The sequence below is a fragment of the Penicillium roqueforti genome (assembly GCF_015533775.1).
Source record: "Penicillium roqueforti strain LCP96 04111 chromosome Unknown scaffold_06, whole genome shotgun sequence".
NCBI classification, from domain to species: domain Eukaryota; kingdom Fungi; phylum Ascomycota; class Eurotiomycetes; order Eurotiales; family Aspergillaceae; genus Penicillium; species Penicillium roqueforti.
This window is the reverse complement of record NW_024067570.1, coordinates 213,250-238,402: the sequence shown is the minus strand read 5'-3', so window position 1 is coordinate 238,402 and position 25,153 is coordinate 213,250. Positions and strand designations below refer to the sequence as shown.

The 25,153-nt window shown below is 49.4% G+C and overlaps 12 protein-coding genes across 12 annotated transcripts; 5 read left to right on the top strand and 7 right to left on the bottom strand.

Annotated features, from left to right (window-relative positions):
- Positions 1-12: 12 nt before the first annotated feature.
- LCP9604111_3619 (mitochondrial 54S ribosomal protein uL2m) lies at positions 13-1,301 on the bottom strand (the record flags this gene model as incomplete). Its single annotated transcript, XM_039071227.1, has 2 exons — positions 13-114; positions 183-1,301. The coding sequence occupies 2 exons, from the start codon at positions 1,299-1,301 to the stop codon at positions 13-15; spliced, it is 1,221 nt and encodes a 406-aa protein (XP_038930282.1).
- Positions 1,302-2,402: 1,101 nt separating this feature from the next.
- On the top strand, positions 2,403-4,105 carry LCP9604111_3618 (B-type cyclin nimE; the record flags this gene model as incomplete). The annotated part of the gene is made up of 4 exons (XM_039071226.1): positions 2,403-2,411; positions 2,535-3,755; positions 3,823-3,961; positions 4,017-4,105. The coding sequence occupies 4 exons, from the start codon at positions 2,403-2,405 to the stop codon at positions 4,103-4,105; spliced, it is 1,458 nt and encodes a 485-aa protein (XP_038930281.1).
- A 996-nt stretch (positions 4,106-5,101) lies between these two features.
- LCP9604111_3617 (HIT family protein) lies at positions 5,102-6,025 on the top strand (the record flags this gene model as incomplete). Its single annotated transcript, XM_039071225.1, has 3 exons — positions 5,102-5,356; positions 5,433-5,526; positions 5,769-6,025. 3 exons carry the CDS (start codon positions 5,102-5,104, stop codon positions 6,023-6,025), a joined length of 606 nt encoding a protein of 201 aa, XP_038930280.1.
- Positions 6,026-6,172: 147 nt separating this feature from the next.
- Positions 6,173-7,845, bottom strand: LCP9604111_3616 (tRNA (guanine-N2-)-methyltransferase; the record flags this gene model as incomplete). Its single annotated transcript, XM_039071224.1, has 5 exons — positions 6,173-6,229; positions 6,284-6,408; positions 6,471-6,676; positions 6,730-7,592; positions 7,732-7,845. The coding sequence occupies 5 exons, from the start codon at positions 7,843-7,845 to the stop codon at positions 6,173-6,175; spliced, it is 1,365 nt and encodes a 454-aa protein (XP_038930279.1).
- Positions 7,846-8,311: 466 nt separating this feature from the next.
- Positions 8,312-10,036, bottom strand: LCP9604111_3615 (putative histone deacetylase SIR2; the record flags this gene model as incomplete). The annotated part of the gene is made up of 5 exons (XM_039071223.1): positions 8,312-8,494; positions 8,547-8,726; positions 8,782-9,333; positions 9,395-9,705; positions 9,802-10,036. 5 exons carry the CDS (start codon positions 10,034-10,036, stop codon positions 8,312-8,314), a joined length of 1,461 nt encoding a protein of 486 aa, XP_038930278.1.
- A 284-nt stretch (positions 10,037-10,320) lies between these two features.
- LCP9604111_3614 (ACL4 family protein) lies at positions 10,321-11,565 on the bottom strand (the record flags this gene model as incomplete). Its single annotated transcript, XM_039071222.1, has 2 exons — positions 10,321-10,951; positions 11,009-11,565. The coding sequence occupies 2 exons, from the start codon at positions 11,563-11,565 to the stop codon at positions 10,321-10,323; spliced, it is 1,188 nt and encodes a 395-aa protein (XP_038930277.1).
- A 514-nt stretch (positions 11,566-12,079) lies between these two features.
- Positions 12,080-12,744, top strand: LCP9604111_3613 (uncharacterized protein; the record flags this gene model as incomplete). The annotated part of the gene is made up of 2 exons (XM_039071221.1): positions 12,080-12,642; positions 12,714-12,744. The coding sequence occupies 2 exons, from the start codon at positions 12,080-12,082 to the stop codon at positions 12,742-12,744; spliced, it is 594 nt and encodes a 197-aa protein (XP_038930276.1).
- A 582-nt stretch (positions 12,745-13,326) lies between these two features.
- Positions 13,327-14,091, top strand: LCP9604111_3612 (RWD domain-containing protein; the record flags this gene model as incomplete). Its single annotated transcript, XM_039071220.1, has 2 exons — positions 13,327-13,393; positions 13,469-14,091. 2 exons carry the CDS (start codon positions 13,327-13,329, stop codon positions 14,089-14,091), a joined length of 690 nt encoding a protein of 229 aa, XP_038930275.1.
- Positions 14,092-14,586: 495 nt separating this feature from the next.
- Positions 14,587-15,536, bottom strand: LCP9604111_3611 (LYR motif-containing protein; the record flags this gene model as incomplete). Its single annotated transcript, XM_039071219.1, has 3 exons — positions 14,587-15,213; positions 15,270-15,430; positions 15,488-15,536. The coding sequence occupies 3 exons, from the start codon at positions 15,534-15,536 to the stop codon at positions 14,587-14,589; spliced, it is 837 nt and encodes a 278-aa protein (XP_038930274.1).
- Positions 15,537-16,566: 1,030 nt separating this feature from the next.
- LCP9604111_3610 (E2 ubiquitin-conjugating protein MMS2) lies at positions 16,567-17,227 on the bottom strand (the record flags this gene model as incomplete). The annotated part of the gene is made up of 5 exons (XM_039071218.1): positions 16,567-16,627; positions 16,682-16,761; positions 16,822-16,947; positions 17,007-17,086; positions 17,155-17,227. The coding sequence occupies 5 exons, from the start codon at positions 17,225-17,227 to the stop codon at positions 16,567-16,569; spliced, it is 420 nt and encodes a 139-aa protein (XP_038930273.1).
- A 376-nt stretch (positions 17,228-17,603) lies between these two features.
- Positions 17,604-22,928, top strand: LCP9604111_3609 (uncharacterized protein; the record flags this gene model as incomplete). Its single annotated transcript, XM_039071216.1, has 4 exons — positions 17,604-17,681; positions 17,739-17,805; positions 17,861-18,034; positions 18,085-22,928. The coding sequence occupies 4 exons, from the start codon at positions 17,604-17,606 to the stop codon at positions 22,926-22,928; spliced, it is 5,163 nt and encodes a 1,720-aa protein (XP_038930272.1).
- A 359-nt stretch (positions 22,929-23,287) lies between these two features.
- Positions 23,288-24,947, bottom strand: LCP9604111_3608 (vacuolar protein sorting-associated protein 26; the record flags this gene model as incomplete). Its single annotated transcript, XM_039071215.1, has 6 exons — positions 23,288-23,517; positions 23,753-23,779; positions 23,843-23,959; positions 24,077-24,101; positions 24,179-24,651; positions 24,728-24,947. 6 exons carry the CDS (start codon positions 24,945-24,947, stop codon positions 23,288-23,290), a joined length of 1,092 nt encoding a protein of 363 aa, XP_038930271.1.
- Between the last annotated feature and the right edge of the window lie 206 nt (positions 24,948-25,153).

Sequence of the window (25,153 nt, the reverse complement as noted above, 5' to 3'; positions counted from 1 at the left end):
GCAGCATCATCTTTAGTTGTATCCACGACGGCGCTTTCCTTGGTTGCGAGGTCTGGCATGAACAACGGCCTTGTTGATCTTCCACTTTGGGCGGGTCTTGTAGCCGGATTTGGTCTAGAGGTGAAAAGTAAGAGTCAGCCCGATGGAAGTTCAGAAGATACAAAACAAAAGGATATACATACCGGAATACCCCAAGGACTCTTCGGGTCGACGTTACCCTTAGACTTTCCTCGTCCACCACCGTGGGGATGGTCCATGGCGTTCATGGCCAGACCACGCACCGTCGGACGAATGTTAAGCCAGCGTGAGCGACCAGCCTTTCCGAGCTGGGTGTATTGGTAGTTCGGGTTGCTGGTAATACCAACGGTAGCGCAGCAGTCCTTGTGGATGAGCCGAGTCTCTCCACTTGAGAGACGGACAGTGATGTGCTGGGCCAGACGCTCCTGCTTCTGCTGGTCACGCTGCGACAAGGGCTTCTTCTCGGCCTCGGGCTCTTCGTTTTGAATCGTTTGCTGACGCGAGTCACTACCCTTGGCCACAACTGTAGCATATGTTCCAGCACTCCGACACAATTGACCACCCTTCCCGGGTCGCAATCCCAAGTTGAAGATCAATGTTCCCACTGGAACCATGTGCAACGGCAGACAATTTCCTCTCCAGGCGGTTCTGGCCGCGAGCACACCGGGATCGACAGTGCTGCCCATGCTCTTCCACAAGTCTTCGGGAATTCCGGACATATAACTCTGGACCACGTCGCCGGCGCGCATACCGTCCGCGGCGAGAATGTAGCTCAACTTGCCGGTCTCCTTACTAGAAGTCAGGGCGATATGCGCTGTGCGCCCTGGATCATACTCGATACGCTCCACTGTGTGCGGCCCCGGAGCCATGCGCAGAAAATCGATCGTCCGAATTCGACGCTTGGCACCACCTCCATGATGGCGGACAGTGACTCGGCCAGAGTTGTTTCGACCACCCTTGGCGTGGCCACGCTTGGGAAATGTTAATTTGTGCACAGGGCGGCCTTTCCACAAATGATCATTGACAGGACGCCGCAGATGTCTCACACCGGGGGTTCGCGGAGTGTAGGTGCGCAGCTGAATGCCAGAAGCATCACGGCCGGGGGGAGGAGCGAACGAGACATTCGGGTCAATAAAAGAGTTCGCCGGCGTTTCGATAGACTTGGGCTTGGTCTTCTCAATTTCATTCACGATTGTCGAATAGCCTCGGATTGGCAAAGGCAGAGAGGAGAGACACCTAAAGGGCAGCCGAATGCCCCGTAGGGCAATTCGGGGTTGAAGCATTGCTGCCAAAGGATTGGGGGGGAGGATGGAAGAGACGGGGCTTAAGGGAATCAATTGAATAAAAGTGTGATTGATGAAAGCCAAAACGTCAATGGAGCAGACCAACAAAGACTCAACAGCTCCTCTCCTCTGCTTTGTAGATATGCACCTAACTCTCCACAGGAACAAAAAGTTCGATGGTCACGTGACTCTCTTACTGCACCGCCTCTCCCACTGCCACAACGCGTAAAAGGTGGCTGATGTCAGGTCACGGGGCTTCCAAGGTTCATCGTTGTCAATCTCACCGCCCTATGTCCGATTCGATACACGTGACTCCTTTGTTACGTGAGGTTCGATACTATACGAGACCGAAACGGTCGTTGTCGCAGCAACCACTTTATTTACTCGTTGCCATACTCACGCGTATCTCCCTTCATTGCTGGATCTACTTTTCTCGACTATCTCAGCACATCTTTTTCTCGTTTCTATTCCGTTCTTCATTGCTCAGCTCAATTCTTCATCCTAGAAATTTACAATAGAGAGGTCTTGAACGCCAACCCGGTGATCCACGCGACTGGCTGAGTGGGGCAACTTGTTTTCCACGCTAAGCACAGTACTAGGGCCAAACATCGCCTTTTGCCCTCAAGCTCTCTTCCTTTTCCCTCATCATTCCAGTTAAAGCTACCCTTCCATCTTCCCACCCCCCCACTCCAGACTAACAAATTATCGCGTGCGGATTCCTGTTGTACAGTGTCCCCAGATCAATTCTGTATCATTTGCCATCTTTTTCCCCCAATTCGCGCGCCATTTGATCTTCGGAACCAGGGTTCTGCGCGGTCTTGATACACATCAACATAGTCTCCTTTGAGCCGTAAGCACCGACTCATATCATCTCCACCTGTCTGAAAGCTCTCTCTGCCTACTGGCATTGTAGTCTCTTCAGCACAACTGCATTTTCACTCTTGGTACGTGCACCTCGTCCTTCATCCTCTGGTATGAGGTCCCCGCCAAGGTAATATCAAATGGAATGCTGACCTGATTTCCCGAGTAGGACAAGAACCATTATATCCCTGTCCCCTTTCTCCCATCCCTACGCGTCGTTTTCCTTTTATTTTCCTCAAGATGCCTCAGGTGAGCAATCTTTAGCCTGCCAAAACACGTGTTGATATCCTAGTCGCGGGATATCTAATCCATAGCCTCGAGATCTGGGTGTATCCTATGACCTCACTAGACCGACCACTAACTCCACTACAGGCCCGCAGCCTTCGTACGAGAAGCACGATGAATGAAAACGATGAGAACGGTCCGTCAGCACGTGTGACACGGGCCAAAGCAGCCGCCCTCAGCACCGATGCCTCTGCCGCTGGAGCTAAGAAAGGCCTGCAGACTAAGCGAGCCACATCCACCACCACTAATGGATCGCAACGTCCTCGTGCTGCACTCGGTGATGTCAGTAACGTCAACAAGACCGACGGTGCTGAGATCAAAGGTGGGAAGAAGCCGGTCGCTGCCAAGGTTGGTTTGACTTCAAAGGCAACTGTCCAGACTGGAGGTGTTCAGAAACTCAGCCGCAACAACTCGTCACGAACCGCATCACGATCTGCCCTCCAACCCCGCGACTCGAACAAGAAACCTGGTCCCAACGCCCATAAACGTCCGTCGCTTAAGGATACAGCCATCTCGGAAGAGCCTCCCCGCAAGAAGACCGAGCTTGAGCGAAAGAAGCCCGAGGCCGAACGGAAGAAGCCTGAGCTCGAGCGAAAGGCCCGAATTATCGAGAAGATCGTGGAAGAAGAGGAAGTGAAGGAGGTGGAGATTAGCGTGAAGGATGCTCTGAACGAGGCCGTGCAAGATCTGGACACCGAGGACTTGGATGACCCATTAATGGCCGCTGAATACGTGGTTGAAATCTTCGAGTATCTCAGGGACCTTGAGATCATTACTCTGCCCAACCCTGATTACATCGACCACCAGCCCGACCTTGAATGGAAGATGCGTGGGATCCTTGTCGACTGGCTTATCGAAGTGCACACCCGTTTCCGTCTGCTCCCCGAGACCCTGTTCCTCGCCGTCAACATCATCGATCGCTTCCTGTCGGCCGAAGTTGTCGCCCTTGATCGTCTTCAGCTCGTTGGTGTCACCGCCATGTTCATTGCTTCTAAATATGAGGAGGTGCTTTCCCCTCACGTCGCCAACTTCAGCCATGTCGCCGATGAGACCTTCTCGGATAAGGAAATCCTCGATGCCGAACGTCACGTCCTCGCAACCCTCGAGTACAACATGAGCTTCCCCAACCCCATGAACTTCCTGCGACGCATCTCCAAGGCCGATAACTATGATATCCAAACCCGCACTCTGGGCAAATACTTGATGGAGATCAGTCTCCTCGATCACCGTTTCATGTGCTACCCGCAGAGTCACATCTCTGCCGCAGCCATGTACCTTGCACGTCTCATCCTCGAGCGTGGACCTTGGGTATGTTTTTTTTTTTTTTTTTAAATTCGTTTTGCCTGTGCCACACAGCCCAACTAACTTGTCATAGGATGCCACTCTCGCTCACTATGCTGGATACACCGAAGAGGAGATCGATCCCGTCTTCCAATTGATGGTTGATTATCTCCACCGTCCCGTCTCCCACGAAGCCTTCTTCAAGAAATACGCCAGCAAAAAGTTCCTCAAGGGTAAACTACTTTGATAATCCCCTTGTCGCGAGATCAAATATTAACCGTTTTGCAGCTTCTATCTTGACCCGCCAATGGGCTAAGAAGTATCACCACCTATACGTTGACGTCTCCGACCATGTCACTTACAAGGTGGAACAGTAATTGTACCACTTACGATGTCATGCTACTCCTGTCTCGGCAAAGTCGATTCCTTTCATGACTTCCTAAGGCTCTTGCGACGACTTGAGCAGGGAAATCGAATTCCTACATATGTTGGCATTTCATTGTGCTGGTATTCACTACCTTTTGCATATTCTTACGACGACTTGATTAAATTTCTGCGCTTTCCGCATTTGTCTTCTGTGGTGGGGTGTTCGGCGCTTGTCCCTGTCTGCTATTGTTCTCTTATTTTACCCACACATCAACCTCGGCTTGCTTGTTTTACATGCGTGAGCATTGTCTCCCGCCTGTCTTGATATCTTTTACATTGTCGTCATCGTGTTGCAGGAGTCGGGATCTATTTTTCTCCTTCAAATCTCAGTTTTACCTTGTCTCGCCCTCATTCACCCTCGTCATAGGTTGGACGGTGCAGTGTTATCCCTTTTGGATCCTTTTTTTGTTTGGCATGCAAGTTCCCAAGGCTTGCACGTTTGCGTGGCATTGCGGATTGGAATATTTTGTGGAGCCAAGGTGGCTAGGGTTTTTGTTTTGTTTCTCAGGTGTTTCTCAATTCATCGGCTGGAAGATTCAATTGGTTACTAGAGCTGAGTCTTCTAGGCATGCAAAATTGGTATCAGATGGACGGTCGAGGAGGTAATCAGTGACAACTTGGGCCGCTTTTGTTTTCTTCAAAATAGTTGGATTTCTAACACTGGATCCGTGTGTATGGCGTGCTTATTGGAACCATTTCTCTTTTTATTCTTTCTTGTTGGTTTTCTGATAGATCTGGGGTTGGTTGTAGATGCGTGCAATTAAGCTCACCTGGGCCTGCTTAGCCGAGGCTGGTCCCGAGGTCCTTCCAAGGTTAGCCCCGGGGCACGGTAAGCCGCTGAATTACCTTTGGGAACCTTACTAGTTGCATCCGTCCTTGAGGCTGATACTGGATTGACAATAATAACCCAACATCCCGACGGAATAAATATATGATTCTATCTCGTCATGGATTTCACCGCACCCCCGCCGTGCCCATTCTGCAATATCGCCTCATCATATCCCCCAACCCCCTTCAATGACCCTGAGTTCAACCCAGTCTCTACTGCCCCGGATTCAGGTCCATTGTCCCACATCATCCTCTCTACTGAGCATGTCCTCGCCTTCTTGGACATTATGCCGCTTACCCGCGGCCATGTCCTTGTAGCGCCAAGGAATCATTACAAGATGCTAGGAGACATGGGTGTTCAAGCAGGGCAGGAGGTACGTAGTTATTTACCATCTGCGCTTATTCCAAAACGCTTCCTTGACTGATCCATGTCTTTGATTTCATACATAGATGGGGAAATGGCTGCCTATCCTCTCCAGGGTTGTAACGAAAACTGTGTTTGGCGATGATCCAGATAGACATTGGAATGTTGTGCAGAATAATGGTATGTCTTGCCCTTGCTTTTCTCCATTTCCCGAAACCCTTGATCTTTAAATTATCGGATTTGAATACGGGGTATTTCTACGTTTTATGCTGTTATGTATGTTATGTACCAAGATTGGCATTCAAGGAGGTTGAACGCCCCTGACCGATATCTTAATATTTTTTGTCGCTAAAACAGAACGGCATCTTCTGATCACATGTCTATGGAAGAAGGAAAAAAGCAATCATCTAACTGAGTGACAGGCGAAAGAGCAGCACAGGTAGTACCCCACGTCCATTTCCATATCATCCCGCGCCCTGCTCAAGGGGTCAATCAGAGAACAAGCTTTGCTATGTTCGGCCGTGGGCAGAGAGAGGAGCTCGACGATGATGAGGGTGAGGCCTTGGCTCGTGAGATGAGAGTTGAACTGGCTGAGGAAGTCAAACGAATTCAAAGAGACGAGGGTATAGACTTGGCTGGAGGCTTGGTTTCAGAGGAAAGCAAGCGAGGGAAGTTATAAAGCACGCTGTCCCTAGTACTCTCTTTTGTTCTTGCATCTATCATTGGTCCCGTCTTCGGGTTTTCGCTGTATATAGCTATTTCCATCGATCGGTGTTCGGAAGTCCCCGGGCCGAAGCTTCCTGTCTGATTTACTATGTTGAGGTTCTTATTCTGTCTTTTTTTGATCCTGATCGACCCGTGTGCCGTGGCCTCGGAGCATATGCTAGTTCGACAAGTTAGCCGGGTAGTAAGTCATCAACTCCCAAATAATACGTACCACTCGTCGGAATGCATTGAGGTCATCCGCAGTAGTACCCTCGTCGTCAATCTTTTTCCGGGCCAGTGTAACATCCGACAGTTCTCCCTCAGGTAGACGGCGGTACGTTATAAGTCGGCGAGCCCCTGTAAGATATAAAATCAGCCGATGCCTTTCGACATGGTTGTAGCACAAGGCTGTCACTTACAAGTGTTGAAACTCTGAACAGAGATACTGACGATCTCGAGGTTCTGATGCATGGGAACAGGGAACTCGGTTTTCTCATCATTTGTTGTGGGCATCCACATTGACAAACGCCCATTGGGAACTAAGGAGCGAACTGCGAAGTTGAGAACGTCGTTTTGTAGAGCCTCGAAGCCATACGGCCTTTTGGGAGCAATGAAACCAGGTCGGCTACAGGTTAAAGTCAGTATTTCAAGTCGGAGAGGAGAAGCAAGAACACATACAGATAGGCAGGAATGCCATCAATGATCACATTGACCGCAGGTTTCCCCTTTCGATTTCCCAAAACACGAAGCCCTTCACGCACACCGTATGGCGGATCGCACACAATACCATCCAGCACGGCGGTTCTCGTCAGTGGTGTATTGGTAAGATCGGAAGTGAACGTATCAATGAACTTGCTCTTGATCCCATATTGATCGAAGTTCTCGTATACGCCCAGTTTTCCTTTCTCTTTGCCACGGAAGCTGCGACCATCAATGTCTGCACCCAAAGTCAGAGCCCCGAAATGCGAAGCAGCAACTATGAAGCTCCCAGTTCCGACAAACGGATCAAAGAACAATTTTCCAGGCGCCGCAAGAGCCATGTTCGCCGTAATAAGACTCAACTCTGCATCCATGGAAGTCGTGCTGATATAACGACGCTTCTTGAGGTCGTATTTGAGCACGTCCTCGCGACAGCTATCAGCAATCTTGCGACTGAGATAAATCTTCCGCGGATCTTCCGTTCGCGAAACGCCCAGTTTAGAGACTTCAACGTCGTCGATGTACTCTTCCATCACAAAAAACTCCTCATCGGGGTCTTTTAGCCGGATCGGGCCTTTGAACCCCATATATGAGAAGGATCGAATGATCTCTCCCTTCTGAACTAGGCTGCGCGTTCCTGCAAAGTAGTCAATTGTGAATTTGAATGGGACAGCAATGTAGTCGTTCCAGCGATGCTGAGTTCGTCGACGGACATCTGCATGTAGCTCTTCATAGTTGGTGCCTTCGCCCCAAAGCTCGAAGATGTCCTTGACTAGAATACTGCGCTTGGCAACTGCCCGCGCCGCGGCTTCATCTGGTAGTCTCACGACACAGTATGGTGACTAGGGATATCAGTCAAAATTCTGCAAATTGAGGATAGTCATGAAAGGATAGAGAGAGGAAGGGTGACATCGTTGTGGACCAATATTCATGGAGTATGGACAAATGACGATCCCAGTATTGATAGAAAGGGTATCATACATATTCATTGTAGGTGATGAATTCGATGTCGGCGCCGGCGAGCGTGGCACAGGCTTGAAGTTCCGGCCGTCGGAAGGTCTCATGGAGTTGGGCGAACCGAACCAGATAATCCATGGCTAGCGAGACGAATATCTGACTGCTTTATTCAAGGATCCCTCTTTAGTGGGAGTTTATGTAACTCGTTGCTGCTTTGAAGGCGGGGTGTTGCGGGTTGAGATTTTTTTTTCTCGGGTCTTCAGAAATATACTCCACGGCGACAAAGTATGTTCAGAGATAGGATGGTTTAATATCTCCAACAAAATCAACTATATTTTGGAAATACTACATTTAGCATAAAGAGATAATTGCTATCTTGGAATATGACTTAAATGTTTCAATCGAAAAGGGCTGTACACAAGAGAATGAAATGATTGATTGAACTACAGTCGACGAAACCAAGGTCTACCCAGGTATGATATCGCACCAAAAAAAGAAAAAGAAACAGACTACATAAGATATATCACCACATCTAGCTATGAACAAAAACCCAAAGATACGCCCTCCCTTAAGATAGAAGCAAGACATGCCCAAAACTCCACCCCTATGCACCGACTACCTGGAAAACATGTCGTGACTCATATCCCTCCACCGAGGTAATATCCACCTTCTCATCGGCTGGTATCATATGATGTTGCAGATCCCAACCGGCCCGACGAGACAGTTCTGATACTACCACATCACAGTCACCCAAGAGATCAATATCGAACTCGGTATGTGACACAGGCTACACGCCATGATCAGTATGATACATTGTCAATTTCATCAGCATGACTTACAGTGCGCGATATATAGATCTGCGGGACGTGGCGAGGCAGAATCCCGGGTACTTCAGCAACGGGGGCTACCTTCAACGAGGTCCCGATCACAATGACTAGGTCTGCTAGCTCCCGATCTTGGTGGATTAGTCGTTCGCCAAACTCATCGGGCAGGTCCTCGCCAAAAAACGTGATATCAGGCTATACTTTTCGTAAGTATGGAGGAAAGCAAATAAGGAATTCAATGATCACTGACCTTCATCACTCCAGGAGTCGGGATTTCATAGTCGTCCTCATCTGAACTGTCGCCGGAGACCTTGCGGTCTTTCTGGTGACCATTGGAACTTCGTTTGCGCTTAAGACCTTGCGGCTTTAGTTCTCTCTTTGCAATGCTCTCCTTGCAGGCGGTGCAGTGGGGGACATTTCCCGCCCTGATTTCATCGAAGATCGTGTCGCCAGGGACATTGAACCCACACTTCACGCAGGTAGCCCTCGCAAAGGATCCATGACACTGTACAATTTTTTCCGGAAGTACCCCGGCATTTGCTTCAATGTTATCGATATTCTGCGTGTAGTTGGTCAACAGCTTCCCCTTGTCTTGTAGAAGCCGAATGAACGCATGGGTGGGCGACCATTTCTTTTCCGTTGGGAGAATATCCTTAGCAATGGAAAAGAAAATATTCGGATCCTCCCTGAAGATATGGATATCGAAGACTTCTTGTGGATCGCTCAGGCCCAGGTGCGCCAGTTTTGAATAGAGCCCGGTATCCTTCGAACGGAAATCGGGAATACCCAGACTTGTGGAGATCTGATAAAATACCCGTTAGCACTTATTGAGGAATATTCAATACACTTTGCTGTGTACGTACACCTGCGCCCGTTAGAACGACGATGTTCCGAGACTCGCGAAGGAGCCGAACAGCATCGTCGATGGTGTTGTACTGGGGAAGCTTAGGCCTCCGGGAGAACTCGCGCGAGATCGCGACCGCCAGAAGAGAATGATAGGACTCATCCGGTGCACCGTCGAGGAATGCCGGAGGCATGATTCCAAACGCTGTGCATAACTTTTTGGCCGTGACGGTTTCGCGGAGGATGGTCTCTTCTACGAACGCCGCCTTGCCAATCGCATGCAGACGCTGTCGGTATGCAGTCGCCTCTTCCAGAGTACAGGCACCGGGAACTGCGACAGAAAACCGACCAGATTAGCCAATATTCGTTCTGATCTCCGAAGCGGGGGTGTCCGGGGTAAGAGGTGAGGGTGGATATAGTTACATACCGAGGCCGTCGCGGATCTGGTCATCGCGTAGGAACTGGATCGCCTCATCGCAGTTAGACAGAGTATCCCATGCATCGGAATCATCGCTGTCCGTCTCCAAATCCGACGGAATCTCAAGTGCGAGGTCCGGCGCGTCGTCCTCCATGTCGTACTGTTTCTCCATATCCACGGCCCCCACTTCGACCACAGTGGTCTCTAGCGAAGTCTCTCCTTTTGGGGCTGGTATCAAATCCATTTTGCAGGAGTTTGAGATTCCAGCCACGGAGACAAACTCGTTTCACTCGCGCTTGCAATCTGCTCTGGCAAAAATTCGGGCGTCTGCCTCACCGGAGGCAACTTAATCCGGAACCGATGAATGAATTGCAGTGGCGATGTCAAAGAAGTTTTGGCTTGTAGTTCAGGGGGTTCGGCATGAAAGAGAGAATTGGGGGGAAAATCAAAGAAACTACTTTTAGTGGTATCAAATCAAACAGATCAATGAACATGTACATCATCTCATGTGGTCGTCACTTTTGGTATCTATGAATCCGCCATCTCATCGTCAGAGTCAACTTCGATCTCCACATCTGAATCCTCGCCTTCTCCCTCTCCTTCAGCTTCACTCTCATCATCCTCTCCAATTTCTTTGTTTATTTCCTGTACAAGCTCCAAGGCATGATCGCGGAGCCGGTCATCCTCATACTGAAGGACATCGTAGAGCTTCAAGCTTTGCTTGAGCCATTCACGACTAGCATCTAGTGATGCATGTCGCGGGGACTCGGCAAGCTCATCAGCGGTCGCATCCTTAGGTGCCTGTTGCTTTTCTGCCAGCAGGAAGAGACACCAGCCTCCGAGGTACCAGGCCTCTACACTTTCATCATCCTCTAGAATCAAGCGCTCGAGGACTTCCAGAGCCTCAAACTCCATATTCACTTCCATCAGGAGTCGCGCAAGACTGATGCGCACCGCAAAATCGGGAATTCTGAGATCTTCTGGGGCCAGGTCCTTCCAGAGGCTCATACTGCGAGTGAGCGCGGCTTGCGCATCTTCAGTGCGCAGTTGTGAGATCCGGATGGACGCGAGGGTCTGTAGTACCTCTGGCGCTTCGGGTGTGACAAGAATGGCTTCCGTAATAAGTGCTTCACACCGAGCTTCGGCATCCTCTTCCCAGCTAAGCGAAAATGTTAGCGTCAGCGCGCAATGAATTTTGGAATATATAGAAACTCACGAAAGATCGGTCATGTAGGTTTCGGCGACAGCGCAGAGTGCGTTAGACAACTTGGTCTTCTTCTGTGTAATATCGGCAATCTGCTCTGGTGACTTTTTCCCCTCAAGAGACTGAATAGTCTGTCTGAGGGACGCCACACCCATCTCGAACCACAGGACGCTGTCCTTTCCACCTTGTTCACTCAATTGTGCAAGCCATAGGAACTTCTCAGCTCCTCCACCCTGGGATTCCGGTATCGAGCCATTTGGGTCGAGTTGAACAGCCTGAAGGAAGCAGTTTCTGGCGGTGTCGATGTCACCTAGTTCAACATTGATTTCTCCAAGAAGGTTAATAGCGGGGAGCTGTGCAGTGGTGTTCTCAGCGGTCAACTCCAGAGCCTGCTGTGCTACCACGAGTGCCTCATCAGCTCGACCAGTTTGTAGGAGGATTGTGGCTTGGTCGAGTAACGTTGAGGGATCTTGAGCCATGTTGCCTTTTGAGATTGAGCCACCAGGGCCGAGAACGGACTTTTCGCGGGGTTTGGATGATTTCTTCTTTTGTGGTCTGGACTTTCCCATGGCAGGATGCAGTAAAATTTAATAAATAATGGTGATGTTGTCGACTAGAATATTAAGCAGAGTGATTGTCAATTATAACCCACAGGGTATCTGGGAGAAGTAAAAAAAAAGTGTACCTCCAAATTTTTGGAGCGGCTGTTTGACAGGTTTGCATGTGGGACCGCAATATTGTACCATATCGTAATGATAAGCCCAGCATGTCTACTTGCTATTATTCCCATCGTCCCTGCACTTACTATAGCTAACCTTGGAATGGTCTATTCTTCTAGCTATTACACAGAGAAGAACATAGATGCATGAAGAAAGATGTTTAAATTTTTTTCTAAAAAGACTTCTCACAACCGTGGTTGTCGACATGGAGCATTGCCACCATTGTGCAATCTCACTCTACATGTAGAGATCAATCGCCTCCTTTCTTTCTGTCTAGAGCTAAAATGGCTCAAGTCGGTTTCTTTCCGCCTCCCCGCTATCCAGTGGGCGAGCATATCACCTTCTCGGAGCCCAATCACACCGAATGGACCATGTCGCTAGGATCTCCCAGCAAAACTCCCAGAATGACGAGTCCGACGTTGAAGCTGGGTATGGACCCTTGTACGCCGTTGCGACCTTCCGTGTCAGCAGGGACTTAGATGGCCAACAGGCCTATATGCTCGTCTACCTACAAGTTCCCCATCAAGGAACCGAGTTCTTCCCACTTAATGAGCGAGCTAAGCAGGTCGCTGCTAGAGGCCACTGCAAGGTCGAAGCTATCAAGGCCTTCCACAAAAAATATTCGACTATTACACCTGCTCTCCTTGGAATAAAAGAGGATGTCCAGGACCAACAAGGGGTTATCCCGAGGGGCTTCGCCATCCACTTTGTCTTCCAACGTGTCCCAGGATATCGTCTCTGGGAAGATCATGTTATGCCTAAACATAGAGCCCAGCCTCATAGATTCTTTACAGATTTCACCGTTCCCGAGCGAGATCAGATTAGAGAATCGTTTAATAAAGGGTATCGCGAGCTGAATAAGCTGGGATGGGTGCCCTACTATCCCTCGGCAACTGAATTGATCTGGGACCCCATTGCCTCGAAATTGTGAGTCTTCTTCATCGTGAGTCTTCTTCATCGTGAGCCTAGGTTAGGCTTGTGGCTGATTATTGAATTAGGTACTTTGTTGACTTTAGAGATGTTCACTAGGCAGGTTCTCACGATGAGGATGTTGTTCCTGATGGCAACGATACCCTAGAACCGAAAGAGATGGCCCCGATTGTACGTTGGGGGATTTGGGGCCTCACCATTCCCCCTGATAAGCGGCAAGAACGAGCAGATCTTTCTAAGTGGACGCTCTAGCCCTGAAGTACTTTGCTGCCTATGCGACGATGTAGCTCTTGAGTCTTTACAATTCCAATCTTTTTCATATGTATCGGAGATAATCACGATATTACCTCCTACATAGCCAAGTGATTGCTGTTTTATAGCTATCTTCGGGGTTTATTTTCCATTTCAATGTTAGTGAGCGGGTCATGGTGTTCTTGAAGCTGGAAGTCGGCGAGTTTAATATATTCACGTGACCGGGCTTGGCCCCGACGTTGGTTGCGACTTGGTTTGCGCTCCGATCTCTTTTTTCCCGAGTTTCTTAATATTGCGATATCTCAAGGTCTTGCCTAGATAGTTTTCCAAGCTGTCCCGCTGGAACTACTCTTGTCCGTGTCCGCGCTGTTTCCCGAAGAATCTGCACTCCCGCGCTCAAATTGTTACCCCGCCGGCGGATCAACAGCTATGGGTCGTGAAGACCAGATTGAGGAGCGTGAAGTGCTCGATTCAATCTTCCCCGATGAAATTAGCGGTAAGTAATAGACGAGGCGCCTATACGGTTTAAGCTTTCTTTTTATCCTTGCTCACAGCGAGACCTGGCACCTAGACATATCCGAAACCTCGTACCGAGTATCCATAACTCTTGATGCCCTCGAATATGACGGCGATGAAACAGAACAACCTGTGATATGCCTGGAGGTCTCTTACCCGGAGGAATACCCCGATGTTGGCCCGAATCTCAGCATCTCGTCACCACCCAATGCTTCGAAGCATCCTCGGCTAGATGTCCAGGAAGACCGGGACCTACTGATGGAGTCTCTTCAGCCCACTATCGAGGAGAACTTGGGTATGCCGATGATATTCACACTAGTCAGCGCACTTAAGGAAAGCGCAGAGCTTCTTATGTCCGAGCGAGCAGACGCCATTCAAGCCGAGATGGACCAAGTCGCTGCGAAGAGAGAGGAGGAGGAGAACAGAAAATTCAATGGCACAGCAGTCACTGTCAAGTCATTCTTGGAGTGGAGTGCCAAGTTCAAAAAGGAGCAGGAGGAGGAGGAGCTTCGCGTACGCGAAGAAAAGGAATCGGAAGACAAGAAGAAAAAGCCCACGAAAGAGGAGAAAAAACTCACAGGCCGACAATTGTGGGAGAGGGGCTTGGTAAAGGGCGACTATGATGAGGAAGGTGATGATGCTCTACCGGCTGTTGAGAAGCTCAGTGTGGCCGCATGAGCTGATACATAGAAATGTTAATGACCTGCCATTACTTCATGAAATTATGTATTATAACCTTTTTGAATTGGTGTGATTATACTGAGCGATCAGTGAACTAGTATCAAGGGCAGGCGGAGTAATATACAGATCTGCAAGTCCACATGGACTTACGTTATGGTACAGGGAAAGATAATGCCCAATCAGCAGACAAAAGAGGAGTGGAAGAGAGATATTGTCGTGGTTTGAGCTGCTTGCTATAGCCCATGGTTCCCATTGATCGGATATGATCAAGAAACCTGGCTAGGTTGGCATGGATAATGTAACATTCCTTTACAACAAACCTTTGTATTCTGATCTCGGGCGACATTGACAAGGGCATGGCCATGGATAGGCGACTCTGATGTGGTCAGAAATGGACCTAGAATGGCCATATGGTTGACCAACATCCGTCTGCCCAAAGAGCTATGGGAATGTAATTTGGGATAGCGCGGCAAGACGGACCACTCAGTCTCATTACTTTGGCTGCTTTTGGCTAGCTTCTTCTTCTGCCAAAGCCCTTTCAGCTAGAACAATCTTCCACAGGTTATCTGCAAGCTCTTTAGATTGCATGTCGAAGTGTCCGATTTTCGCATTGACATCGGCAATGGCATTTGCAGGATGTTCAGACCAAGTGGATGGCTCCTTAGTGTTGGTGACGCGATCCCACTCCTCTTCGTCCTCGGCGAAAAGTAGCTCTACTTTCAGTCTGTCACGACGTTCAATCCAGTTCCAACGACGTGTAAGTTTTGTTCGTATCACACTGCTAACGTTTCTCGGTTGCGGTTTTTTAAAGCGCAAGAACGGAAGTCCGCGTGCATTGACAAGTACAGGGACATTGCGCTTCTTGTCACCTAATGGCTGGGGTCTGTTTAGGACCGAGCCGGCGTTCGGATGTCGCTGATTTGTTTCCTCCTGGAAGCGAATAGACTTTTCTTTTCGGGCTTTCTTGGGCGTAAGAGGTTTGACAGATGGCGCTACTAGTCGAATCTTCCTTTGCATCGCAGCATATTTATCTTTTTGTGACCTAGCTTGTGCTATAAGAGTTGTGATCCGCTGTGCATCATGTTGGTTGGTATGGGACGAAGAGAGGAGATCTAGAGCCTATCATATGAAATATCAACATGAGCTCAACCAAGATGAATATTCGATGAACATACCTCATAGCCTGCCTTCAAGGCATTTGCTGTTTGTGATGGGCTTTGTAATTTTTTATATTTTCGGAAATTCTGCCGAACCAGCGGTTTGGTCTCACCCAGCCACGGATTGTCTGCAGTTAGAGGTCGACATTGTCGGAGAAGTGCTCGATAGAGTGCCAAACCTATCAGAGACAGACTGTCAGCTGGAAGTGCGGGAAACGTAGGGAAATATCTCTCACAAGCAAAACGATGAGCTCCGTTATACTTGGGCACCAGCACTTTATGCATTCTGCCGTGTTGAAGGTTATACTAATAATGAAGCTAAAGCTAAGTCTTATCTCATTTCTACCGGCCACCACCGCCTGCTGTAATGAGCTAGCAGACCAGATTAACTAATGGGTACTGCCCAAGACACATACCGCCTTGAACCAAAGGCACGTGACCAAAATTGGGTATATATACCCGCCCGCGCCCCCAGAATCTCCTCTTCTTTTCTTTCTTCTTCAGCTCTCTTTGCCTATTGGCTTAGATCAAGTGTAGTATCTGTTCTTTTCAGTTTAATCTCTGAAAGTTTCCGTCCAGGAAACACTTTGATTATTCCTATTTTTGGATCTCGCGACTTGGCCCCTGTGCTTGCACATGCCTCGTTGCACAGTGTCATTGGGCTTACACTACCCCCGATCGACGCGAACCCCTTTTTCATCAACTGCTCGGCTTGTCCGGGCGCTTGGAGAAGAAGATCATGTAGAGGTAAATACTATTCTCTTGGGCCTAGGACAGTGTCCCCTCGGAGTTGTTTGTCTGGCGTCGCCCTGTCTACCCCCATGTTGTGCCTTGTTATTTTTTTGGCATTTGGCTCTTGGATCATCTTATCCTGCCTCCTTCCTGAAGCCCCAGGTTTTTTTGACCTCTCTTCGACCTTTAGTCTAAGCGTTCGTCCCCTTGATTCCCTCGATCCCTTTGTCCTGTCCCCATGTTTGGTCTAATGTCCCCCGACCCTAAGTTGCTTCATGCTAGATAGCTAGGAATCACGCATGGAAATAAAATGAATCATTTCTATGTCATTCCATAAATGAAGTAATAGTAGTTAGTTATTCATTTTTTTATAGTTATCGGTGCGCCTGACGCAATGCCCAGTCCAGTTTCACGAAAAAAACACTTTAGAGATGAAGACCTAATGTAGGGATGAAAATTGAAAGTTGGGGCCCAAAATAACCCCTGCCGATGCTTTCATGCAGAGACTGTACACGCTCTAGGGTCATAGAAGAAGAGAAGAAGCCAGGAAATTTAAATGAAGCCCACCGTCACATATGCTGGACTAGAAAGTCGAGCCCTCCGGGGGCTGCGGCAGCTTCTTATGCTGGGGCAAGGCCATGTACCTGGACTAAGTGTCAACACCAACTATTGCATCCTCTACAATTCTTTGTGCTCACCTTCTTAACTCAATCAGAACCGTCTCCATAGTGTTGTCTCGTTTCCACTGCGCAAGGGTAGGAAGCTTTGTCGGATCGACCTGTAGTACAATCACTTAGTTCATAATGGCTTCGTGTTTTGGTACCCACTCTCCTCATACCTTGCCAGAGCTGGGATCAACACAGGGGATGTTGACTCGAGAAACGAATTGAACGGTAGGCGGGTTATCGGGGTAGTCAGGTCCGCAGTGGATGTTCACACTGTATATCCGGTTCTCATGGACGCTCTAAAAGCGGCAGATTAGCGATAGTTTAATGGTGGAATGGAGAAGACCCAGAAACTAACGTGAGGCGGACCAAGGATGGTTCCATTCCAGTTGCTCATCATCATATCCTCCCCATCAGCAAGTCCGTATGAGCAGGCATCTAATAATAAGGAAGATACGTCAGTGATCTAAGATCGGACATTATCGGGGATCGTAGGACAATCGTACCTGCACTCAGACCCTTCTCGCCCTTCTCGAGCTCCTCCAGAAGGCGAAAGTTCCTTGGGACCTTGGCGGCCATGTTGAACACCGAGTAGTGGTTTCGGAGGCTGGAAATATCACGACAAGTGTGAACAGATGCCAAAGAGGGATGTTGCGACAAGAGGGGCAATGCGCTGGGCGGTCAAGTGGGATCATGATCACGTGCGATATGGCTTATCGGTGGCTTGGCACCTGTTGGAGATGCCACGCCTTGTTGATCCCATCGTGGAATCGTTGTACTAGCAGAATTGCAGTCGTTGTTCCCTTGCTGCTCACATGAACTTGGAATTAAAGCTCCAAGTTTGCCACTAGTCTGGTGTAGGAACACCGATCTGTTCATCTGCGATCGAGAGCTCCCTATACTGTTGACGTCGGGAGTGCTGGCCATGCTTTGATGCAACAAACCTATATCAGAAATGTCCTCCCAATTCTTGCAGACGGAGCTCGCCAATTTGATACATGAGTCTCGAAGGAAAAACTCCGATTTGCGAAATGTTGGTTATCACTCTCTAGGCATCATCGGCCATGGCACACTAACGAGGAACTAACAGGCCGCTGAACAATCATTGAATGAGCTCAAAGCACTGCCCTCAACTTCAGAGGCTCAGATAGCAGCAGGTAATTTTCTATATGGCAACCATTTGTCAATTTTCAACCGCTAAAACGGCATTAGATCTTGTTCGCAAACCGAATTTCGTCGAGCCATTCATCATTGCATGCTATACTCGGCATGCGAAGCTTGCCGGTATTGGTGTGATCTGTTTACAGAGACTAATTGCATCTCGGTCATTACCCTCGAGCCGTTTGAAGGATGTTCTCGGGGGCCTGAAGGAGACAACGAGCTTGAGTAAATGACCAAATAAATCAAAGCCTCTAAATTGCGCTAACGCTTTCTAGGTCTTGATATCCAACTGAAGATTCTACAATCTCTGCCTTCGCTTTTGCAATTTTATTCCAATGAATTGAGCGGGGAGCTTCTTGCGAATACGTTGGAAATATGCGCCACATTACAGGCAAGCAAAACGATTGCAGTCTCTAGTACTGCCGCGGCTACTCTCCAACAGCTGGTGGTATCGACCTTTGAAAGAGTTTCGAGCGAAGACAGCCTTCCGAAGGATGTCAAAATCACCACAACCATCAAAGTCGATGGTCAGTCGCTCGACATCGGCTACTTCGCCTATGATGCACTGCAAGTATTGGATGATCTCTGTCGTCTGATTGATGGTGAGCCACTACAGTTTCTGCGAACACGAACCCTACCCCCGACCTTTGTACTCGAACTTATCGAGAGTATTCTCTTGAACAGCGGCCGTCTTTTTGTGGGACATCCCGAACTTTCGCAAGTGCTGCGCGTTCGGTTGTTACCACTAGCCGTCCGTTGTCTATCTGAGAGGTATTCATTCGCTCAAACCGTCCGAGTCGCTCGAATTCTTCTCATTCTTCTGAAGCGTCATATGTCTCTCTTGCCCACAGAATGTGAGATGGCATTGAGTCTGATAACCCATCTCGTTGAACCGGATGGGACAGCGCCTTGGAAGAGACTACTCTGCATGGAAATCTTCCGAGGGCTATACTCGGAGCCGGGTACTGTGCGGCTGATCTACACTTTGTATGACAGTGAGGAAGGCAGAAAGAACATCCTTCGTGACCACATGGCGGCACTTGTTCGGCTAGCTTCGGAGAAGCCTTCGTTGATTGGTGTCAGTAATCAATCAACGGTACCTTCACGTGCAGAGCACTCAAGATCAACCACAGAGGATCAGATAACTCTTGAAACTGGCGGTGTTGCTGGTGTCATTGGATCAACTGTTCCTCCAAGTGAAACCAAGGTGCCTGGAATTAGCACTCAGTGGAGTGTTGTTCGTACGCCATATATCGATCTCCTCGACAAGACGGAACCGCCCACACCGCCGGACACCTACATTTACAGCCTGGTCCTTAATTGTATCAGCAGCTTTGCTGAAGGGCTCGCGAAATTCATTCTTCCATTAACGGTCCCGGATCTCAAGCAAAGACGCAAGAATCGACTTATGAGCCCCGTTCAGGGACCCGACTCCGCTAGATCTTCTCAAGATTTTCCAGCAGAACCCATGCGAGCGCAGTCTAGCTCATCATCGAAAAAATCACATGTTCCCATCAATCCTCTGGACCTGCAGTCTCATGTACAGTACTCCGCCATCAAGACTTGCGCGGGGATAATAGAGAACTGTTGGCCCGCTGTCCTAGCAGCTTGTTCCACCTTTTTGCGCGCATCTTTAGATGACGAGTATTACCATAATCTTGTTCGAGCATTCCAAAAGCTAGCTCATGTGGCGGGTCTTCTGAGATTATCCGTTCCCCGAGATGCTTTCTTAACAACTCTTGGAAAGGCTGCTACGCCTGTGAGTGGTGCCAAGTCACACAATGTGTCTGCCACCGGCTCCCAGCAAAGTGACACACCCCAAAAGAAACGGAGAAGTGCGGATCTGTCAAGTCTGGCCAGTTCTTTATCACTGGAGCCTACTGCGGTGGAAGGTCCTCCTGTGTCTTTAAGTACGAGAAACCTACTTTGTATGCGGGCTTTGCTTAACCTCGGAATTGCTTTGGGGCCGACATTGGATCAGCCGGCCTGGTCTATTATTTTTGAAACACTTCAATATACTGGACTGGTGATTGGCATGTCCTCAAGTGCAATGGTCAAATCGGCTAGCGGTACTGGGGAGACTCCAGTCACCCCAGGAAACGATGTTCCAACTGCCAATCTTGGGACTGAGGTGATTGCGGTTCAGGCGGCTTCTAACAAAATGCTCGAAAGCACCAGCGATTTCCCAAGTGCATCTTTTGAAGAAATATTACTTGCCTTGTTGAATCTGTCAGCATTCACCGAACAGTGTCGCAACATGAATGATGCCCCAGGAGTATCAGACATACCTCGAACACCGCAATCACCCCAGGCAGGTGGACGCTTGCACCAAGGTTCCCGGCGCGTATCGCATACTGTCGGAAAATCAAGAATGCAAGACGAGGAACTCAAATTTGTATTGGAGAAAGCAAATGAACTAGCCAAGGCAAATCTTGGGAGACTGTCTTCGCTCGAGAAAGATGACAGCAAAGCATGGGAGCTACTGACGCAAAGTCTCATCTCTACTTCCGCAAATACTACCGTCAGTCCGAATCTTCGCCTGCAGGCAAGCGCGATTTTGAACTCGATCGTATTCTCAACAATGAAACAAAGGGACGAAGACGATGAGAAAGTCTACAATCAAGTGCAGACGAGGAATCTGCAGACATTGAAAGCCCAGGTCGCCTCGCTCTATGCATCGGACATGCACACGTCCAAGTCTTTGCCAATAACCGTCATTGAAATCCACGAACAGACCTTGGAAGTGTTAAATAATATTCTGGAACAGTATGCAGAAACTTTCGTGGACGGATGGAACCTCATCTTTGATTTAATATCTGGTGTTTTTCAACATGCCCCAGATCCTGGACCTGGCGATCGGCCTTCTACTCTGATAGAGCGCAGATCATCGGCTCTTCCAGCAGGCCCCCGGTTGGTACGTGCTGCCTATAAGTCTTTGCATCTTGTCGCATCCGACTTCCTTTCTCTGCTACCAGCGCCCTGTCTCTTAAGCTTGGTGAATGCCTTCTCTAGCTTTACGTCGCAAACCCAAGATTTCAATATCTCCCTCACCACCACCTCGTTTTTCTGGAACGTTTCGGACTTTCTCCAGGCCCAAATTGAGCAAATCTCAGTTGACCATGTTGATGCGTCTGTCAGCGAAGAAGAAATAGCTAAACTAGCACATAACCAAGACCCTTCTGTTTCCCGGAACTCGCTGTGGCTGCTGCTGCTGCTTCGCATCGTTGATATCACGACAGATAGTCGACCTGAGGTTCGAAACAGTGCAGTCCATACGCTTCTACGCATCTTCGACGCCTATGGGCAGCAGCTCTCCCCCGAGGCGTGGCGTCTGTGCCTAAACATGGTTCTCTTCAAGATGGCTGAGGGAATTGAGACCCCTCTCCTCCAAGCGAAGAACAACCGAAGCAGTACAAAACCTGATGACTTCAAGGCGTGGGTGGATACAACAGTGGTGATGATCAAGGGTTTATCAACTCTGATCAAGAATTTCTTCGAGACCCTTGTGCACGACGAGAAGTTCGATCAATCCTGGAAGCGACTTTTGAAGTACCTGCAAAGTCTGATTGACTTGCATATTTTGGATTTCAGCGAAGCAACATTTTCTAGCCTCTCTACGATCCTCCTCCGGGTGCAGAATGGATGTGAACTTAGCAACGATGCTCTTGAGTGTGCGTGGCTTCTATGGGCAAATGGCCACCCTGCTAGCGACGAGAAGGCGCTTGACTTAGATCAACCTAACCAGGACGCGGCTTTGGCTTATCTACATACATTCCAACAGATCTATCGTCTTTACAAAGATCAGTTGAGTACGGGACACATTGAAAACGTCCTTCATCATCTCAGTTTGCTGGTGTGGAACTCGGTCTCCCCGCGCTACTCTCCAGATATCGATCGACCCTCGGCCTTGCAAGCGCTAGTCATTGATTGTGTCAAAACGCTCTGCCTGGAGAAAGAGGACTCCCAGCCGAATATTCTCTTGTGTCTTGCCGAATTATCCGATTCAGCATTATCCAAATGGAGCCCCGGCAGCGACACTCGAAGACCAGGATTCGTGGCCTTCTCGAAACGCACTATCGATCTTGTCAGCTGGTACATTGCCGAATTCGGCATCAAGCAAAACGTCTTCATGAATGGTGCTCTTGCAAAATCACTCGAACACCTCAGTACTCTAATTGCGGAAAAGTACACATGGCAAGGGAAGGATCGCGAGCCGTTCCTATGGCAAAAGGCCACAACAGTATCTCTGAACGTTCTGCAAGTCGCTGTCCCCTACGTGGAAAAGCAATACACGAAGGCAAACGAGTCCGAAACATCTCAGTTCTGGCAACATATTGTTAGCATTACAAACGGAATTGTTTCCGCCCGTGGCTTCCAAACCCAACAACTCCCCAACGCCCGAATCCTCACAGACGAAGCATTCGACATCAAAGCCTTCACCCGCCTGAAGACCCTCATCCTCCCATCCCTCGGCGCAGCAGCAATCCCGGACGCCGTCCGCCGCGATTTCGCCCGCGCTCTCTTCAACTCCTCCTTCATCTACGCTCCCCTCCGCTTCGACCTACCCACCGGCCTCGAAGACGCACCCCTACAGGACTTCTATACCGTCCGCCCCGGCCGCACCTTCGACCCACCGCCGACCCTGCGCCCGGGAATAGCCTATGTCCTTCTAGACACGCTCTTCGAGCTCGCCGCACACTCGCAAGCCGAGACCGAGACAAAAGCCGACGCTCCATCCCCGCAGACTCTGCTCGCCCGCTCGATCTCGCCCTATCTCCTTCTGCGCTGCGCGGTCTCGCTCAAGTCTTACATTGCAGACCAGCCTTTGCGTGGCTTGATGCCCCAACCCACGCCTGCCCGCAAGGCCCTGCTCCATCTGCTCGTCCGCATGGTCGAGCTGAAGAGTGAGCCGTCGGCTATCCCGGATCCGCCTTCGCTGAAGACCATCTCGGGTATCTCGGGTGAGGATCCGGAGGAGCATCACTATCGGAAGCATCTCGAGTGGATTTATCCGTTGGTTGTGCGCGCTGTGCAGGTTGCTGGCAAGGAGCGCGATGATGGGCAGATTCTCCAGGCGCTGGGGAAGGTGTTGCAGGAAATTGGTCGGTTTGAGTATTAGAGCTAATCTGGCTGGGTGTGTACCATGTAGGCGATTAATGCATTGTTTTATTTTATACTCTAGACTTCACATTCTCTCGGACCAACACATCAGAAGTGGTCACATTCTACAACCTGAATCTAAGATGAGGTTCGATTTGGAATGAGGCTTGGCACAAGTGTAGGCAGAGTAAGGTATACTACAAGGTGATATCGTGACATAGCCGTGAGACAGGATCAACGGACACAAAAGGAATAGTGAGTAGTAGAGTAAGGAAAAATCGAGATCAGAGACAAGAGGCGGGTATAGAAGAACAGATCCGCAGGTACCAAGAGACTGTAAGAAAGACGCGAGCGATAATGAGAATAGAATAGGATAGTCTATGCTGCTGGCGCGGGAACAGGCTGAGGCTCCTGCCGAAGCGACGGGGTGACTTCTCTGCCGGGCCCAGCGGTAGCAGAGCCCGGTGGAAGAGCGGGCTGCTGACGCTGTTGCTCGAGGAGCATCTGCTGTTGGATCTGCTGCTGCTGTGCGATCTGGGCGTTCGGGGCGATCTCGGGGGCTTGGCGGTAGAGCGCGATCTCGGACTGTTTGAAGTAGCGGCGGGCGTCTGTTGTTGGGTTAGTTTTGAGATTGGCATTGAGGTGTAGGCCAATGGTGTGTCAGGAATGGGAGGAGCGTATGGTAAATTGTATCGGTGGGGTTGCCAGGACCAGAAGTGGTTTAGCGTGGGGGTATCGGGTTTTGAGGGGCAAATCGGCAACAAAATTGACGCAACTCGGGCCGACTTGGATAGTTGTATTGGGTAACTTCAATTGCCGACGGCTATTGCATTCCGTCTCTACACCCCGCATTCTGGGATGCGTCATGGACTGATTTGAGGATTGCCAAGAACGGGGGAAAGAAGGAAGAAAGAATAGCTAATTAGAGCGTACCTTCGTCGATCAGTACGAGACTGAGATAGTACCTTGTCGAGTACTTCTTGTTAACGTCGCGGAATGTCGGCGTCAAGTCAAATCCACCAAGGAATAGACGGATTGGAATAGTTTCACCTGTGGAAAGTTAGTCATGCTCAAGATTACCCCAAACTTCCCAACTCTCGCGGGAATAATAAAGCTGCAGAGTGGTGGCCGTGGCCAGGCCCAGATATTTCAGGGGTGTTCACTAACCTCTCGATGGAGAGCCGTCCATAATCTGCACTCATGTTAGCATTCTTATGGCTCGTATTTAATAGCCGATATCACTTCGAGTACGTTCAACAAATCACATACCTCAAAGCGCACCAATGTCTCACTCTCATTATATTGGTTTGGCGGGGATCCAGTTGTCTCTCGCCGAATGATAGACAATTCCATATGCTTGATCTTGAGCCGCACGAGCAAGAAATAGATACGGCCGACAATCACATCCTTGAGATGATACTTGGATTTGGAGTATTCGAATTCGATATGCAGGCAGTCCTCAATACCGACGTCCATCTTGATAGGGCTGTTGTTCTCAGGTGGCATGCGGTACGAGTACACCCACAAGTCCTTCTCCCGAATGACGTCCGCCATGCGCCGTGAGACAGTCACCCGGACAAAGTAGCGCAGCTTCACGTTGATGCCATTGTAAGACTCGTATTGCTTTTCGACGTTCTTGAAATTGAAGGGGAAGGTCTGCGGGTGGAGGAGCTCGCCGGGCGCAGCGAGTTCTTGGACCAGGGAAAGGAATTCATAGTGGTTGCCTCGGTCGTAGAACATCTCTGTATTCCAAATGGAAAGGTGTTAGCGTTCAGCCTGCGATGGCGAATTCAGGAGGGGCTGGTAGGTTCGACGCACCAATCGTGCCAATAAATTGGACCTTGATCCCCGTGTGTTCCAGTCGCTTGCCATCCTTCGGTCTGATAGTCACGGCACCCTTGACGGACTCGCCGTCCATGTACAGAGGGACCCGCTCGCGGCGGCCTTTGTCCAGCTTGACATCGACGGTCTGGCGCTCATCGAGATCTTCGAGGATCACATCGATGTCGACCGGGGTGGAGAAGAAGAGTGAAGCCATGGTGGAGGTAATTGAGGCTGCAGCTATCGAGGCCCGAACCAATAAGTCGGAGCTTTGATGATCTGGAGCTTGTCGCGGTGGCCTGGAGGTAGCTTACGTAATACCGCCTCCCCGCGCCGCCCCCATGAACTGATATTCGACATGTTTTTGTATAGAACTGGTGATTGGAGTATAAGATTTGAATGAATACCTATATACGATATTTG